This window comes from Diadema antillarum, unplaced genomic scaffold (genome assembly GCF_040938485.1).
Source record: "Diadema antillarum isolate AM-2024a unplaced genomic scaffold, OU_Dant_1.0 seq00000814_RagTag, whole genome shotgun sequence".
NCBI classification, from domain to species: Eukaryota; Metazoa; Echinodermata; class Echinoidea; order Diadematoida; family Diadematidae; genus Diadema; species Diadema antillarum.
This window is the reverse complement of record NW_027271693.1, coordinates 111,445-130,829: the sequence shown is the minus strand read 5'-3', so window position 1 is coordinate 130,829 and position 19,385 is coordinate 111,445. Positions and strand designations below refer to the sequence as shown.

At 39.7% G+C, this 19,385-nt stretch overlaps 1 protein-coding gene across 1 annotated transcript in view; it reads left to right on the top strand.

The window, feature by feature from the left end:
• The first annotated feature begins 533 nt into the window (after positions 1-533).
• The window catches only part of LOC139739737 (dynein beta chain, ciliary), a 60,248-nt gene continuing 41,396 nt past the window's right edge, over positions 534-19,385 (top strand). Inside the window, exons 1-20 of the mRNA XM_071650341.1 lie at positions 534-1,219; positions 1,635-1,828; positions 2,566-2,755; positions 3,337-3,436; positions 4,022-4,233; positions 6,292-6,525; positions 7,152-7,319; positions 7,768-7,884; positions 8,415-8,683; positions 10,207-10,221; positions 12,168-12,236; positions 12,583-12,709; positions 13,242-13,562; positions 14,397-14,576; positions 15,176-15,361; positions 15,798-15,944; positions 16,546-16,800; positions 17,336-17,505; positions 17,981-18,203; positions 18,938-19,054. Coding sequence (XP_071506442.1) covers positions 872-1,219; positions 1,635-1,828; positions 2,566-2,755; positions 3,337-3,436; positions 4,022-4,233; positions 6,292-6,525; positions 7,152-7,319; positions 7,768-7,884; positions 8,415-8,683; positions 10,207-10,221; positions 12,168-12,236; positions 12,583-12,709; positions 13,242-13,562; positions 14,397-14,576; positions 15,176-15,361; positions 15,798-15,944; positions 16,546-16,800; positions 17,336-17,505; positions 17,981-18,203; positions 18,938-19,054 — 3,642 coding nt within the window. The 5' untranslated portion in view covers positions 534-871. The remainder of the gene's footprint in view (positions 1,220-1,634; positions 1,829-2,565; positions 2,756-3,336; positions 3,437-4,021; positions 4,234-6,291; positions 6,526-7,151; positions 7,320-7,767; positions 7,885-8,414; positions 8,684-10,206; positions 10,222-12,167; positions 12,237-12,582; positions 12,710-13,241; positions 13,563-14,396; positions 14,577-15,175; positions 15,362-15,797; positions 15,945-16,545; positions 16,801-17,335; positions 17,506-17,980; positions 18,204-18,937; positions 19,055-19,385) is intronic.

Sequence of the window (19,385 nt, the reverse complement as noted above, 5' to 3'; positions counted from 1 at the left end):
CTTTGCATATGCCTGTTAATCTCCGGTCTTTCGGAAGATTTACCACTAGTATGTGTCTAGAGTTGCGTCGTAAGGGGCAAAACTCGGGTACAAGAGAACTGAACATAATACATGTATGCATGAAACAAATTCAAAGCCCGGGCGCAATCGGGGATGCGTATCGATATGGTGAAGCTGATACAGTACTGATATACCACCTCCCTGGGTGAAGATTCAAGATTCTCATCACATCGCTGTTGCCAGTGCAATATCTGTCCTTCATTCCAACATCAAATATTTATCAAAACTTATGCCAATTGTGCATCTAGCCATTAATCGTCTTATCAGTTGGTTTGTTTAACTCATCACGTAGTAGTAATATGTTTTGCAAAACTGTGAACACTGGCATATGCACTGTGTGTCAACCGTTGGAGTACCTCACTCCGGGTGCTCCGCCGATCGAGGGACCTTTTTGTTTGGGTTGTTGCTTTCGTGCTCGTACGGCGCATGCGTCCGATAATCCCATAGCAACATGTAAAGCATACGCCATCTTAGGTCGAGCTGCGAGAATCCACTTCGAGGCGCCTGGAGCGTAGCCGAAAAAGTCACGATAACGAAGAATTTCATCACTCGTTGTGGAAACCAGAGTAATCGACACATTCGTCGGAACACGAGGAGTGCCAGATATTTTAATCTAGAGAGCGACACAGGACATTTATTGAAGAAATGGCGATGCAATTTTGAAGGTCAGGGGTAGCAATACGCTCACTCCTGACTTTTTCTGAACTATCGTTATCGCAGTAGACTCGGGCCGCAGCTCGACGGTAGGAGGCTACCAAACCAATCGATAAGGCATTCTTCCATAATCAAAAATTAAGTCACAGCTCTCAATATGTCGGAAATTACGGACGCAAGGTTGGATTTCATTTCAGAATACATCCTCAAGAGTTACAAACTCAAACCGGACAAGTGGGCAAAATGCCTTGGTGTCGAGGAAAACAAGATCTTGATGCTAGAATTTCTGGAGAAGGCGGACTATCCTCAATTGATTGTAACGGTGAACCCAGCTGGACTGATCACTCCGTCGTACGACTTTCCTGCCGCGTTGAAGACGACGAAGGCTGTGTACTTCATAAAGAAAAGCAAAGAAGCTGTAGGAAAGGAAAATTTCAAGACAAACCTTGTATATGGAGATCTCTCATACTCGCCTTTGGAACAATTGTCTGCACTTGTTGATGAGGTGGGTACTAAAATTTACTCACTTTTATCTGAGTCACAGTGAGTGAGTGGTGACAAGTCACGACACAAGATGTGTAAACTGTGAAAATTTATGTTCTTGTTTAGAATTACAGTTTACAGAATAGTCAGAAATCAGAGATCAAAGAATATAAGACTTTAAGAGTATGGAAGACTAACCTATGAAATTATTCTGTTTCATGTCTAAATTCTAAAACTGAATTTGGTAAATAATTCAGTGATGCCAAATCTGTCAGTGATAATATGGTCATGGAGTCATAATGAGTCATATAATTTAATAAATTATTAAAAGCGTTGGCTGTTGCAAGTTGGCATTGTTGCTACTCAGTTTGTAGAATACTGGTTTTATGATAGAATGTTGTGAAGACAACTCTTGCCTTTTTTCCCCCCATTTGTAGATCTTGGTGCCACTTCTTGCAAACCCAAGGAATCATGAACAGTGGCCTGTCGTCGTGTCACAAGATGTGTTGCGCCACGTGCACAATCTGAAGAGCAGTGTGTATGTCGTGGCCGGGCAGGTCAAGGGCAAGACTCTGCTGCCCCTGCCGGTTGGCTCGGAGAAAGTGGAGAGCGCAGCTGACTGTGATGAGAAGTAAGTCCAGCCGCCATTTCTTCTCTATTGTATTGACTGATTAGATGGCTCCTCTCACTTCCTTTTTATTATTTTTTTTTTTTGGTGCATGTAAGTGAATAGGATATAATAATATCCTATTGTATCAGCCTCCTTTCTTTGATTAAAATTCATTAAATGGATTGCGCATTGAAAAGAAAGAAAATAAAAGTCATATAATGTCTTCAATATCTCCTTCACTGACTTGTACATTCTGTGCAATCAATTTGAATGAGTTAATTTATTGTATGTAGATGATCTATATGCCTTAGAATATTATTTTACCTATCTCAAATGTTTTGTCAGCCTCCTTTGGATAGAATCATCCAAATGAACCTCATTAAAAAAAAAAAGGTGTTTAAATCTTTTAGTGGGATCTATGTCTGTGAATATCATTTTCATAATTATTATTTTCAAAGTAAAATAATTATTATAATCATTGATGGATCTTTCACATCATAAAAATGTAGATTATGTCATGGTCTTCAGGGGGATAATCCACTAATTTGATTGCAATTTTGCAAAAGAAACATCTACACTGTAATGCTCAGATTGATTATATCTATGTGTGTATTTATACAGCACAGCACAAAGACCCCTGAAGAAACAACCCATCTCCCCAAAGCAAAACATAAGCAATCTACCCACAAAGAAAATAATAACACCAAAAAACAAAACCAAACAAAACCAAGTGATGCTATCTTGTTTGTATTATGAAGGGATGACTCGTATGACAGAAGCCTGGTTCATGCTATCGAGTCTGTCATCATCGACTGGACGCATCAGATTAGGGATGTCCTCAAGAGGGACTCCGCCCAGCCACTTCTGGAAGGCCTCAACCCTGGACCAATGGTCGAGATCAACTTCTGGAAAGCAAAGTGTGAGAACCTGGACTGCATTTTCCAGCAGGTACGTTTGTATTGCAGTAATTGTTTGTAATTTGTACCAAAGCTACAGAAGGAGAACAATTATGATGTCAGAGACCCTCAGCTGAAGGTACATGTATATGGTGCTTAGAAAGTATAGACTGAATTCCTTGGCAAATATGCTGAGAAAGACAGTCACACACGTACACACACACACACACACGCGTATGCAAACAGGTTGTGGAAAGCACTTCGCTTCGCTTTATTATGAGCACATGATGTTCGTCAGTACAAGAGTTACATCAATGTGTGAAAGTTTTTGCTAGTAAGCCTAGTTAAATTGCAAGTCATATTTTCATCCTGAGAGATTGATTCTGTATGTTTTGCATAGAAATGCCGCATAAGCTTCTTTCCCTTTCTGGTGCTATCGCTCACCAGAAGATTGTCAAAAAAAAAAAAATGCAAGTTGGTGTTCAATCATAATCAGGTATATAGTGTCATTGCATTAGATTCAAAGGCACAACAGATCAGCAAGAATTGAAACAAAACGAAGCAAAATATATGTATTATTTTTTGTTAGCATCTACTAATTAATTCCCACTGATTCCACATCTCACTTTGCAGCTTCGTGACCCAAAGGTGCGGAAAATGAAGGAGCTCCTTGAAAGAACTCAGAGCAGCTACCTTCCCTCCTTCAACAACATTGAGAGGGATGTAGAAGAAGGTAAGCTCCATGATCTATCTTATCCTTTCTTGCACCTTTTAGTTTACTTATTATCTACTACGCAACACGCTTTTAGGTAATGTGAATTGAAGAAATTCAAGAATTCACACTGGTGTATGAAAACCCAGCTAAATTCAAATCAGTCCCAAGATCTTTTAGGCTGTCCACTTTTTGAAATGGAATTGTATTTGAATGATGAAATGAATATTGAAATTGCTCTTTTTAGTGTGTTAAAAGTCATTTACAAACTTTTTATTGCTCTACAGATGTCATTACTATCTTGTCCCTTGGGACATTTTTTTTTTCTCTTTCTGCTCTCCCTTACAACAATAGCAAGGTTTAGATATGCGATGTGAAATCTAAAGATGGCGCTATGAGGCTAGAAATGGTGTTCTGGCACATGCGCGAGACAGCTGTTTCCATTGTACAACCCAGGAGGCTGCGTCACCTTAGCGTTCGTATTGCAGATCTAAAGCTCGCTAATCTGTGGAGAACTGTAATACTGGGAGAAGATAATCCTATGGGATGTTTATGTAATGTGGGATTTGTTTTGAAACCCCTCCATCCATTGCCCTGCTCATGCAGCCCTGTCCGAGGCCCAGGACATCAACACCTACCTGAAGCCCCTCATCTACCACGTGGACAGCATGGACGAGGTGGAGTTCCCCGACCTGATGCCCCGCCTGGCCCCTCTGATGCACACCATCTGCCTCATCTGGAGCAACTCCAACTACTACAACAAGGCGCCCCGCATCATTGTGCTCCTTCAGGAGATCTGCAACCTCCTCATTGAGCAGGTGAGCATACTACAGGAAGAATTGTGGAGCAGGAATATAAGGACTCTTTCATGCTCACTTGCAATTTGTTAGTTTAGTTACCGTAAAGTTCCGTGTATAAGACGCACTAATTTTTCGTCGGAAAACATTGAAAATCGGGGGTTCGTCGTATACACGGGTACAGTCGAATCACGGAAAAAAATCCGTCATGTACACCCAATTTTATAAGGCCAACTTGGGGCCATGTATGCCCATCGACGTTTGGAAGGTAAGCAATCACTAAAACTTACGGATAAATGAGCGATCTTTCAATCTGGACACACACAAAAGCTGCAAATACGAGATAAACTTACATCGGCCTTGTGCAGTAACGATGTATCAATCTGGCCATAGACAACAGCTGTAACAGCACTGCTGTATGCTACCGATGTCAGTCTACCAAGCTACCAACAGCCAACCTAGTACATGTAGCTGGAATACGCGATGTTCAGGTATCATTACTAAATTACCGATACTGTAAAACTTATCAATGTACTAGTATCAATATGGCCATAGACAAAAGCTGTAAAATACGGAGTAGGATCGACACTATGTCACCGTAAATATGAACGATGTGTGAAGCATGCATGCATAATATCCATGTCGTTCGTTTGCTCTTCATTTCACGAGGCCAGCTAGGATAGCATAGCTACACTGTAGCTAGCTAGCTAGCTGGCATTTCCAAGCCTTTGGCAAAGGCAGCAGCTGTGCAGAGAGGCTTTTGCAATGGACTCGCGTGCACACAGCGATCGGATCGTAGTGCGCTTGCCCGTTGCGCGCTGTGTGTGCAAGTCCATTGCTCTCTGTGGGCGTGTGCTGAAATTATAGCGAGCTGCCTTTTGCAAAAGGCTAGCACTGTGCATACAAGCATGGTACAAGAGACACACGTTAGTGGTAATCCTAAACAACAGTGAGTGTAATTACCGTACGCACCGTACGTCTCACCGTATGATCCCTCTGCTACACTTGTTGATGTTTTTCTTATTTTTCGTAATGAACCTTCCAGTCTGACATGCGTCAATATGCGAGACACCCTCTGCTATGTATGACAGCAAAGATCGTACTGTACACTCATGAGTACGATATGCATGACACATGTACCACGATTGAAAGTTGAAACAATAGCAAGTGAGTACTGAGACAAGTCTCGCATTTTGCGTCTTCCATATTTTGCCGATGTCCGATGAATACCGTTAAAAGAAAGTATAAAAGAAAACGAAAAATAGAGCAAATACATGCTGCATTCTAGGGAAATTTTGAGCTGAAATAACATGTATGACACACGCAATATTTGCGTGGAAATTTTAGGTTTTTTTTTTTTTTTAAATTTTAGGTCCGAAAGTAGGGGTGCGTCTTATACACGGGTGCGTCTTATACACGGAACTTTACGGTAGTTTATCATAAGAAATCTTTAGGTTACCATAAGAGATTGCTAGAGTTAATAAACTGTATGTAGTTTACACAAAAGCAGTCGCAGTACAATAGCGAAGACTAGGGACAGCCAAGTATTTGTAAAAGTAAAAATAATAATAATGATCGGAGTAATAATGATGATAATAATGATAATAATGATAATAATGATAATAATAATAATAATAATAACAATAATAATAATAATAATAATAATAATAATAATAATAATAAATAATAATAATAATAATAATAATAATAATAATAATAATAATAACAACAACAACAACAACAATAACAATAATAATGATGAGTACTATATTTTTTGATCTATTACAACTGCTTACTGTAATTTCCATGACCTGCTCCTTTAATTGTCTCCCAAGTTACACTGTAAGTGCACTTTAGCAGTCTGTGGTGTATATTGACTATAATCATTTGTCATTAGATTTAATGCTGTTCAAAAATATTGTTCATATTCTTTGTTATTTTTAGTTGGCATAAAATCATTGCTTTCCATCACCATTTTCATAGGTAGATATTTACCATTAAGCACAGCCAAATGCTAAGTTTTGTCTTTCTGTATTACTTTCACTCTCCCTCTATTTTTCTTGTGTCCCTACTCTATAGTGCCGGTCATTCCTGGACCCCAATGAGATCTTCAAGCTGGAGCCGGAGGAATCCCTTGAGAAGGTGAGGGGAGCCATCAATGTGCTGAGGGACTTTAAGAGGCTCTACGAGGACCACCGCCTCAAGCTGAAGGACTACTTCAAGGAGGGGCGGGAGCCCATCGAATGGGAGTTTGCCCCACCCATGATCTTCACACGCCTGGACAAGTTCATAGAGCGCCTCGACACCCTCCTGGTAAGGCTGTGGTATCTTAGGTAGCTGCCTCGGCTCTTTTACAGTGCTCCACAATAGTCTGTAACGTGAAGACATACATGTATGTTCAAAAGGGTTCTCTTGTCTGACCCAGAGTTGTTGGGCAGGTGTTTGCTGTGCAGTAATGAGCTATGCCTTCCTAGATGTTGACTGGTTGTCAAATGTAATCATCACAGTAAAAAAAAAGACCAAGATAGATAGTGTTAATCAGTTATTTGGTTATGTTTGTGGGTATGTTATATGCATATTGTATTCAAACATTGCAAATGTTGCAAGGACAAGGATACTCTATACAAAAAGTATTATTGTCAGTATGATAGGGCTTCACAATCTACCTTTGCTGGTATTTTTCTACACAAATGTCCGGAGAGCATCAGTTCACAATGCTCATCCAGAAACAATTTTGTTGTGCTTGACAAAGTACCTAGAATAAGATATCACTTGCAGATGCAATAAATACAGAGATCTTCTTTTTGCTCTGAAGTCTCTCTAATCATCGCATTCAGAAGACATTTTTGACCCTGATTGGTTGACACCGCCATTTCTACACCAAGAAAGAGGACTTCATTTCCCCCTCCTTGTTTGTTTCATGGTCCCACTTGTCACAGAGCTTGTTTGAGACCACAGTGGAGTTCAGCAAGCTGGAGAAGACTGAGATGGGAGGAATGAAGGGGCGCATGCTGAGTCAGCAGGTGGAGAAGATCCACGAGGAGTTCCAGGAATGCGCCAAGGTCTTCACAGAGCGGCCGTACGACGGTCTCGATCCACAGTGTCAGGTACGTCCTCCTCACCTCAAGATTACTTTCACTATTTTTCCCCAGCCCTGTACTGTGCCTTTATTGTAGTCTCCCTCCTTGTGAAGATGCTGAATGTATGAATAAGTTTGTGTTTGTGTACATATAAATGTGATATGTATGCACATGTGTAAGTTGTGCAGTACACACACCTCACACATACTCACATGCACACACATACGCACACACACACATGTATACAAACATGCATGGGTAGGTACACCAGTACAGTATACAATATGCAGTCTTCAATTATTAAGACTATATGGTAATGACTTCTTTCTTCCGGCCATAAATGATTTTATCAAACATATCATTTTGTCATGTAAGAGAAGACAGATGTCAAGTTCCATGTGTTTATGAATGCCAGATGAAATTAATTATGTATGTTTCTAATTGTCAGTCCATGTTAATGTTGTAATGTTTCTAGGAATTCTTGGACGACTATGAAGAATTTGAGAAGAAGGTCTTCGACCTGGACAGGCGGCTGGGTGCCATCTTGTGTCAGGGATTTGATGATTGCTGTGGTCTCGAGGCTGTCTTCAAGGTAAACCTTTACTGTGAGATCAGTTTTTTAGTTAGAAGTAATGCAATCTTGCTTATGATGATTGATGCATGAGAGCTGTGGTTTTCTACCCTCCACTTGGATTAACATACAAATAGAAAAAAAAAAACCCAGAAAATAAGATTTCCAGATTCAGATATAAAAGTAAAACATCTATTGAGAATAGGTCCGATCCATAGATTGTTTTTGTGGCTGAAGATGAAGTTTTTCAGAAATGATAAAAATCTGTTGTGCTTTCATGCTTTATACAATTATGCACTTTTCTTGTTTTATCTGTGTCACTGTCAAGTGTAAACCAGTCAGTGAATTATAAGCTGCATAAGAGCTTTAAACTGTACCTACTTTGCCATGGTAGATGACAGTACTTTAGTGCAAGACACAAATTGGTGCAGTAATGTGTATTGAACATTCTCATCCATTTCCCTGTCCTGAGTGGCCAATGTGCTTCGACTTTATATGTGTGTATACCAACGTGCTTACCGATATCTTTTACCTTCCTCTGTGTGCAAAAGATGTTGGACTGCTACGGTCCCATGCTTGACCGGCCGGTCATCCGGAACGACTTTGAGTGCAAGTACCCGATTGTCCTGGAGCTCTACAACCAGGAACTGGACAAGGCCAAGGAGCTCTACGACCAGCACGTCCAGGATACGGAGGATAGTGAGGGTAACCCGCCCCTGAACAAGAACATGCCCAGCATAGCCGGCCAGCTGAAATGGTCGTCCCAGCTCAGGGAGCGCATCAACAAGCCCATGAGTAGCTTCAAGCACATGGAGCACCCGTGAGTACCAATCAATCTAATGTCAAAGGTTTTACTTCCTACATACAGTGACCATGTAATGACCTCATAGCCATGTAGGTTTTCCGCCCTTCCAGCATTTGCAAAATTCGCCGCATCGCTGTAATGATGTGGTTGCTCTTTGCTCTCATGCATGTTTCATTCAGACTTATTATCTTTTGCTTTCTTACTGAAGTAGATGTTGCCAATGGTATCATCGGTAAAGAAATATTGATCATATTTTAGCCACCAGGCATGCACATGTTTCGACTGTTGTTTTTTATGAAGTTTAGATATAGTGAGCCTGTAGTCTTTTCTCTCTGAAAAATTGATTGAAAAATAGAAGTTATGAGCAACAAATAATTTGATCATTCGAAATGTTTATCTTTTGAGTAGACCTTATTTATTTCACAAATCTACATGTAGACTTTGTGCATGCTGGAGTAGATGGCAACACTGATCCCATGCTACTTGTAAAGGAGGTTTCATTTCTTCCTTTAAATTCTATGCTGTTGAATTTCATTATTCATGCATTTTCTTCCAGTAGTGACCACTCACTGATGTTTGATAATAACTATGTTAAACATCAATGCGTGTATAGAGATAATCTCATTATTTCAACAAAATCATTCCTTTGGAGACTTCTATTCTTTCCTCTGTCACCGTCACGAATGAACATCAAAATCTGGGGCATATCATGAGAGCCTGTTTTTTTGATGCATTCCATTGTCCTGAAATGGAAGCTCTTTACTTAGACTGTTTTAGGACATCCAAATGACAGCATAATCTTAATTTTTAATTGTGGGATAAAAGAGCTGACTAACATGTCCTTGCATTTTTGTGGTGTTCTGCCGGGTACTCTATTGTAACAATAACACTGCTTTGAGAGTGGTGTTTTTTGTTTTCTTTTTAATTTGGGGACTTTGTCATACTGACTCTAAGCATTTGGAATAAATGCCTAATGTGTCCTCACACTGGGGAAAAATGGAATAAAATGCAAGCCTAACCATTGCTTTGGATGAGAGATATTTCGTTTCCCTGTTAGGATCCGCAATTTGCTTCCTTTTCATCAAAAACACAAGGACTTTCAGGTGTGATATTTTGATTGCTAATATGACTCAGCTTTTTCTTAGTCTGACGAATGGAAGCTTGACATTCTGTGAGTGCTGACATGAGAAAGACAGATAAACCACTGTGAACAAGATTTCTTTTGCACCAAATGAAGGGCCTATTGTAAACAAGGGAACATCCATTTCAATAGTGCTCTGTCCACAGAATTGTCAGACTTAATGCATCTGTGTAACTTTGGGAAATACAATCATTGGGATTAGTCACACTGGCAGACATCTTCGTTAGCTTCACATATATACAACACCTCATTCATGCATTAGTTATCTCTAGATGTCTACATTCACACTCATCTTTTGCCACAGATAGCATTATCATCTGTCTTCACAGTGAACATTTTCTGTATTCTCATGTTCCATTCGCTGTATCTTCCATTCTTTCATCATCTTATTGTACAGGACTGGTGTTAAGAGGTAAGTATCAGGAGCACCAGATTATATGCAAAAAAATGCACACACAGACAGGTCTTACACTGGTTCTGTCATTTCCTACAGTTTTTTTTTTTTTTTTTTTAACTAATTTTATTTGTTTGAGTTTCCTCTTAGCAGGTCTTTCAAAGTACTAATTCTGTTCAGTCTTGTTTGTGTTTATTCTCACATTGTTCTGTGGCCATGCACATGCAGTTCAGGAACTTGCCAAACAAGGCAGATCATAGTCTTTCATTTCTGTACTTTCACATTCAACCACAGCAAACTCCCACCCACTGCTTAAGCAGGTAGACAATTTAGGGAATTCTTTTTATAAGATTGGTATCTGGCATCACCGCAAAGTGATGTCATGTCAATATGTTGTTTTATTGTGGTCGTTGTTCATGTAGTGTTCAAATGTATTAATGAAACTGTTTTCCTAAAATTCTAAATTCTTCACATTATCAAAGAGATTAACATTTAGTGGTAACAAGTTCCCTTCACTTTTGTCAAAAATGAAAAGATTTGATGTGTTTCTGCTGTTAACACATTTGTTGTTTTGTAACCTTAATCCTTATTTTCTAACAATAATTGAGAATAGTCCTTTGTCCATTTGAATTTTGATACAGTGAGAAGTTTTGAACAGATAGCATTCCAGTACAAACAAGTTGCTTGTTCATTTTTACAGGGTAGATAATGGGGTATAGATTGTAACTGTACAGAATATGATTGCGGTTTGTGCTGTGGAGTATTTTGATGTATTTGTGAGTGTAACATATGTAGGCATGCTATCCTCTACTTCGGTAGAATGTTTGCATAATATATTGATTTAAAGAAATTGAATTCAAACAAACTATTCCCCTTTGTTATTTCTTTGCAAGATAACTGATATAATGTATGTTATGATAATCCATTTGCAAGGTTAAGACAATAGTAACAGTATTGTATTTTTGTATTGTTGTTTGAATTGTGCATGGTATACTACATTGTTTGGTTGTTCCATCTGGATGTTGTCTTTATGGAATCATTGAGTGTTGGTCAATTACTGAAACTTAGCATGAGTGTTTGGTATGACACAACAATTCATTCTATATGTCTCTGCATTAGTTTTATTTAAAAAGTAAAGTTCTTGAAATATGGGTCAGATCTTATTAAGACGGGTTCTCTTTGATATGATTCGGATAAAAATGATCTGTGAATGGTTATTGGTCAAATGTTGAGGTGGAATTGTAAAATTGCATTGAATATTCATTAAAACATGTACCACATCAGGGGGGCGTTTCATCAACGAGTTCGTCGGAGGTTTTCACCAACAAATTTGCTCTCGGCCAATCAGACGCAAGGATTTCAGTAGCTTTTAACAGTTGTCAGTACAAATCAGCGACAAAAAGTTTCATGAAATGGTTCCGATTTGGTACATGCATGGGGGGGGGGGGGGGTGGGGATCATATAGTGGTGTGAAAGGATTTTAGTGCAGTCTATGAAATTGAGAAGTCAAAGCTTAAATCAGACTTTAAGATCTCATCGTTTGTGCAATGTGATGTCATATACCCCTTGTATGCAAAATGTACAACTACTCTTACAGAACATGTTGCTGGAGAATGCAATTTTTTTTTCTTTTCTATAGCAAACCCTACTTTACACCACAACATCTAACCTATGTCATATTTGTCTTCACTCAAATGAGCAGGTATTGTTTCTGTTTTTGATTTTCGCATGTGGATTCATGTCAATGTTATATTGGATGTGATCCAGTGGCCAACATTACAATTATTATTATGAGAAGAAAAGTTAATGTGTATGAGTGTTATTTTATGTTGAATTCTTGTACCTCTTCACCTGTTAAGGGGAAAAGGTGGAGAATGATATCAATAGAATTACTATCTTCCAGTGGTCTTACTGAGATTTTAAATGTAGCACAAATTAATCACTCTGTATCCTTTGCCTTCCAGAGTACTGAAGACAGAGGAGGCCAATGTTGTGTTCCAGAAGTATGAAGAAATGATCAAACTATTGACAAAGTAAGTGCCTCCATAGTTGGTTCCGTTAGATTTGCAGCCAATATTCAGCATGTTCTGAAAATGTTATGCAATTAGGGTGAAAGGGTGCTATCCCCAAAGAGAAGTCTTTCTCAAGTAATCAAAGTGTCCTGCTTAGCAGCAATTTCCATTTAAAGTAAACAAAACAAAGATGAAAAGGGAAGACAGTTGAAATGATTTCAGCATTTATCATCATGACATCTCTGATGTGCGTGAAAATCTTACGAAACTCTTCAGGCATGTCTATGTTCACCTCTTACTCTTCTGCTGTCAGCAAATTACTGTACTAACGTGCCACTTTTCTTTCGGGCATTTTTTTTTTCTGTAGATACGAGAGTGACACATATGAGAAGTGGACTCAGGGAGTGGATGAGGTCTGCCAGACAAACCTCAACCAATCTCTCATCACCAGGAATGAAGACACCAAGCTTGTCAATGTCAACTTTGACCCCAAGGTGAGAAATTTATGGGATTATACTGTCAAACGTTAAGAATTAGTAATAATTAACAATAACAGGAGCAATATAGCTAAGCAATATCATAGTAAGAGGCAAATATTTGTTTGCTTGCATAATAGCTATACAGTGCACTCCCGTCATAATGAACACGGTTATAATGACTGAAATTAAGGTTACAACGAAGTAAAAATTCAGGCCCTGACATTGTCTGCTCTATTTTTTTTATTGTTTATTTGTTTGGTTATAACGAAATTTCAATATAATAAAAGAAAACTGCAGGTCACAAGGACTTTGTTTAAAATGGGAGTTGACTGTACTCATTTTTCAGAAAAATGTGTGCTGCAGTATGTCTTACATAGTAGGTGAGAAACTACGCTATAGAAAAAAGTGTAGCATATTTAGTCCCCTTGGAGTGTAATGTAGCTGTTATTTAGAAGCATCCATTTAGTATGTGCATCTTGTTAAGTGTTACATGATGATGGTGACTGTTCAGAGGAGAAGTAAATATTTTCAAATTGTTGTTTTACAGTTGGTGGCTGTGCTGCGTGAAGTGAAGTACCTCATGATCCGCCAGGAGGAGTCCATCCCGGAGAGCGCCGCCACCATCTACGAGAAGCACGAGACGCTGCGCAAGTACGTGGCCAATCTTGACCTGACACAGGCGTGGTACAACAAGGTCCGCACCACCGTACTGGAGGTGGAGTATCCCCTCATCGAGGGCCAGTTGGCCGACCTGGACACCCGGCTCAAGCAAGCTGAGGCCCAGCTGAACTGGAACTCGGACTCCGTCTGGGAGTACATCCAGGAGACGCGGGACCAGGTCCGGGACCTGGAGAAGCGAGTGCAGCAGGTAACTCACAGTACCAGGACTCACCTTTAGAGGTGGCCCAGTGGCCCAGGGCCACTAAAAATTGATGGCCGACATCGATTTCCAAAAAGGTTCTCTATTAATGGCCCAACTGGACAGCTTAATATTCAAAATGGATTGTTATGTTTCCTTTCATTTTGGGCCAAGGCATTCTTTTTTGGGCCACCGAACTTTCAAATCTAGAGATTTTAATGGCTGAATGGGCCACCGGAGAAAAAAAAGAAGCTAGTGTTGAGCTGTGACAACAGCATTACAATGTAGCAGTGGCTGTGAACTCTATGTGTTTGCTCAGAAGTTGTGTTACTCACACGTGATTGAAAGTCAAACATACCTAATTGCAGTGTATTCATCCTGCAGATCTTGTGAGACCTTGTATCGAAGGAATCTGTTGACTAATAGTGGCTGATTTTGTCATAGTCGTACAGTTTGAACAGATTTGCCTCTCTTCTTGTCATTGAAAGTAACTGTTATTAGCTTGAGTGCTAGTGATGTCTGCGTAGATTTGTTGTGTGGTTGTGATTTGAGTTGAAGGGATGCTGTTTGATGATGTTGAAATCTACTGTGAATTTTCTTGTTTCATGTATTGGCTTTTGAAATATTCATATGCCAACCAGAGCTTTCTGGACTACCCTCGACTGAGGTTATTTTAGTCATATTATCATACAATTTCCTCTGCTGATCTGTGAATATGCCATGTGATATGCGTGGTTGCCAGTCGAAAAGTCTGTGCTGTACATGTGCTATGATTCAAAGTGTGTAGGGTTTGCTTTGTTGTGATCTTGTAATAAAGGGCTTCCCTTTCCTTTGCCCAAACAGGCCAAGGACAACGTGGATCAGATCAAGCGCATCATGCAAGACTGGAGCAAGCAGTCGCTGTTCGAGCGCAAGGAGCTGAAGAAGGAGAGCCTGTTGGCGCTGGACGACCGACAGGAGCGGCTCAACAAGCGCTACGCCGAGATTACCACAACAGGGGAGAAGATCCACGCCCTCATGAAGGTAGAGAGACGCGCCGGTATTGATCAATTAAGTCACAGATGAAGGAATGATTGTTGGGACAGAAATGAGCTAGTTTTCAGAATGACGGTCAAGTATGTCCATTGTTGAGAGAATACTGTAAAAGCGGACATTTTCACGCAGTCACGTAATTCGCACTTCGTTGAGTAAGATGACTTTCACATATTGATATCGCGGAATAAAAATATACAAAGCTATTTCATACAAACAAGCAGTGGTTTATTTTTGCGTTAGTTTTATGTCGCGTAAAAATATCCACATCACGAAATTTTCCACTTTAACAGTATACCTTAAGTGCAGAGATTATAATCATGTGGGTATCACTTCTAATTCTGTTAGTATATTTTCTGTTAGTAAATGTACAGTCTGATAGTATGCCATCAACCAGTTTCAATGAAATCCTCCTGTGTGTACAATTTTCAGCATATTCCAGCAGAGAAGAAACCAAATGTTTCATTCCTTTTGCTATATTGGAAATTCAACATTATTGTTTGATGTTGTCAAAAGCTTTGCGCTATATCATCTGCTGCTTCCCTTCTATTCCTAATGTCTGGCCTTCCTCTTCTATTTCTCGATTGCAGGAGAACCTGGCTCTCTTCAAGGCGGAGGCTGGCAGCGACATCTGGAAGGCCTACGTCGACTACCTGGACGACATGGTCGTCGACGGCTTCTACAGCTGCATCCTGTGCACTCTCAACTACCTGCTGGAGAACACAGACCTCAAACAATGCATCGCTCCCCTCTTTGAGGCTAGGCTGGAGCTACAGGTTACTACCTCTCCCTTTTATACAGTTTTTTTCACTCATCAATCAAATTTTAAGAGAACATTTGGTATTAATGTAGAGTTTAGCAATTGAAAAGAGTATAAATGTCCACCATATATATGGAATAAAAAATGTTTCACAGGAATCCTTAATTATTTTTTTCCAGTGGTTTTTAAACTGTTGCTTCAAGATAGAACAGCTTCTGCAGTTCAAGGTTTGGTTATGTATATTCTGAAATAAGTTTATCAGGTGAACATTTCTGTTAGATTCTTGTGTTCCTGTCCAGTCCTTGTTATGTTGCAGTAGTAAGACCCAAAATCCACATTCAGTCATTGCATTTGTCAGCTTACTCTTGAAGAATGATCATTCACAGTTATTATTGACCAGTAATTGTACATAAAGATTTAGCATTATAACGTTATACCTCGTGCTCAATCAGGTACCTGACATGATGTTCAACCCATCGCTCGACTATGGTGTTGCGGACGGCTTCTATGACCTGGTGGAGATGCTGATCAGTGACACTTACAAGATGGCGTCCCTGGTCAAGAGATTAGCTGAGCACAATGGCATGGATCATTATCAAGTATGTATCACTCTTCCCCTCATTCTCTCTCCTGTGTTTGTTCGTAACTCTCTTCAGTCTGCTTGTAAATACTTCCTGTCAAATTGCTTTTTTTTTGTGTAAGATAGACACATTGATGCATTCAAAGTTGTTTTACTCAAACAGTTGCACTGCCATTTCCATTTCAGTATGTAAAACCAGTGCAGGATTTGTGCACTTATATACATTTGTCAACAGTCATTGGAAGACCTTCTAAATCTAATTCAACATGAAAATTTAAATCTTTCAAAAGACGACCACAATTTTAACAGAAAATGTCTTAACTCTTGTCCAAGAGCTTTCTTGCACCAGGGTAAAACAGATTTCACATATTTTTACCTTTGCTGACTCTCTGTATGTCAGTATGACAGTATGAATTCATGCAGACACATATAGTAAAAATATTTACACACTCTTGCTTTTGAAAATTGAGTCATGTTGCATGGAAAGTGAGCATATTCCCATGCTTTGAAATATTCCATGGTTAAGATATGACGATAACTGCCTGTGTGGCAATTTTATAGCAAGCAGTATGATTACATGTCATCAATGCCAACACAATGCGTACATTCTCCCATTGCAGAGTGACCTCGAGGGCATGGACGAGCTGTCGGACCTGCGCAACGAGCTGATGGACCGTGTGCAGACCATCATGACCAAGGCGCAGGAGTACCGCAACTCGTTCGACAACTACGCCTACCTGTGGGTGGACGACCGCAAAGAGTTCATGCGCCAGTTCCTGCTCTACAACCACGTGCTGACCACGGAGGAGATCGAGGCCCACGCCGAAGATGGCGTGCCGGAGTGCCCGCCCACCCTGGACCAGTTCAAGGAGCAGGTAAAATACGAAAAAAGGATGAAATAAGTGAACCAGATCACGCTTGTCTCACTCTAGTAAACAGCTGTTAAGTGGTCACTAAATGTGATGCTTTCACACAATGTTGGATGTTGTCATGTAATATTGCTGAAATGTTGTGAACATGTGTCCTTCTGTTAGACAGTTGGACTCTTTCAGGCATCAGTTGATCTTGTACAGTATTCATATGCTGTTTGAAGTTGTGTTGAGTCTGTTGGAAGGAGAACTAGCTTTCACATCACAATGATAGGCTGTCATTACTATCACCCTGTCATATAGTACAAATTATAATGTCACATTCAAACGTTGAAAGCTAAAAGCTCTTCAGTGCACAATGATTTCATGACCTCTACATGATAAGGTACCCAAGCTCTTGGCGTTCGTCAGTATCCTGCATTATAGATACTAACTTTGATTATGCTGTAGGAAGAATAAACATTTATGACATGATAGATGTACACATCGAGAGGAATGCTGATCATGTAATGAAGCGTATTTGTCAATCGTAACTTGACAGGTGGACACATATGAGAAGATCTACAGCGAGGCAGATGAGATCGAACCCGAGCAGGTGTTTGATGCGTGGTTCCGTGTGGACGCCAAGCCCTTCAAGGCTGCCCTGCTGAACATCATCAAGAAGTGGAGCTTCATGTTCAAGCAGCACCTGATTGATCATGTGACCAACAGGTGAGGGATTCCTGGCCCCGTGTGCAGATTTCTTAATCTCATTTTGTGTAACCTGAACACACACAAAAAAGGGAAAATGATTTGATATTTCATAGTTGTGCACAAAATCACAGCTGTAACATCTGTAATGATAATGGTAATGATTGTCAGCAGGTGGCCCCAATTATGCTTTCTTTTAATTGTTAGCATGGAACTGACTTATTCCAGTAGCAATTAATTGCAATGAATAGATTAACATGTTGTAATGAAATGCCATTCACACCTCACTATCATATGTCATTTCTCCTATCTTGCCATCTCAGATTCTCTTTTTTTTAAATCATTTAGAAGTGGAATGCATCAAATTTTCTTCATTTTCTCATATTCTAAATGCATCAATCTGTCAATATACTTTTTTTTTTGCTGATTTTTTAATCCCCATCTCACTTTGTCTGCTGCTTCCCGTTTCTCTTGTTCCTCTGTCGTGCCCCACCAGCCTGAGTGAGCTGCAGGAGTTCATCAAGGTCGGCAACCAGGGCCTGACCAAGCAGGTGGAGGAGGGCGACTACGATGGCCTGGTTGAGTGCATGGGTCACCTGATGGCGGTCAAGGAGAGGACGGCGGCCACCGACGAGATGTTCGAGCCTATCAAGCAGACCATTGAGCTGCTCAAGACCTACGATCAGGAGATGTCCGAGGAGGTCCATACTCAGCTACAGGTGAGTTTCACTGAAGCCTTCCTTCCATGCGGATGGAATGATAAATGTAATGTAATGTTCTTCGGGAATATCTTTTCCATATTCTTTATCTGTTATTATTTTTTTTTCATTCATTTTGTTCTGTTAGCACTCTTATAGTTCGCAATTTTATGTATTGTGATTATGGATGTATCAATCAGAAAATATATCAAAAAATATCTTTTATCTCATATTTTTCTTGAGAAATTTTTGTTGGTGTTGCACAATATTTAAAAAAAGACGATGAAGATATGGTTCTTGTATTCTGCAAGCCCTGCCAAGTTTATGAAGATTGTAGATATCGATTGACATTGTCAAATTACTGGTAGTATGATGTACGTGTACATTGAATCTGAAGACACACAGTGCTGTCAAGTTTGATATGGACATACAAATACAATCTGTTGATGTTTATGTGAATGATTATTTTTACTCTCTGGTCTGAGTGTAAAGGCTATTTATCAAATACTGTAACATGTTCTGTGGTTGGCATGCTGGTTTATTGTGAAGTTTACCTTCTCTTCATGAGACCTACATTACTTTGCACACTGTGGCTGCTGTCCTATGACAGAGAAACATGTAGGAGTTGTGGTTCCTTTCAAAACATAGCAGTCCTCAGCATGTACAGTGCACCGACTTATGACATATCTGTTTGTGAAGACCGTTTTATTGTGTGACATTTTATCTATGCCCTTATCACCGTGTCACATGTGCAGGAGCTGCCTGAGCAATGGAACAACACCAAGAAGATCGCCATAACCGTCAAACAGCAGGTGGCGCCCTTGCAGGCCAACGAGGTCGCCATCATCCGCAGGAAGTGCACATCATTCGATGTAAGTTTTGCGATAAATAATTCAGCCTACTTACGCAAGCAACTTATTTTACCTCTGGCTTGGATTGACACCTTTCAGTGAAGGAAAATTCCTCAATTATTTCTGTACATGTTTAAAGTACTGAATTCTTTAATATCACACTGAATGGTCAAAGCCTGATTAAATAAACCCATTTAATAGAGTCATTTGGCTTGGATTGACACCTTTCAGTGAAGAAAATTTCCTCAATTATTTCTGTACATGTTTAAAGTACTGAATACTTTAATATCAAACTGAATGGTCAAAGCCTGATTAAATAAACCCATTTAATAGAGTAATTTGCTCTAAATTT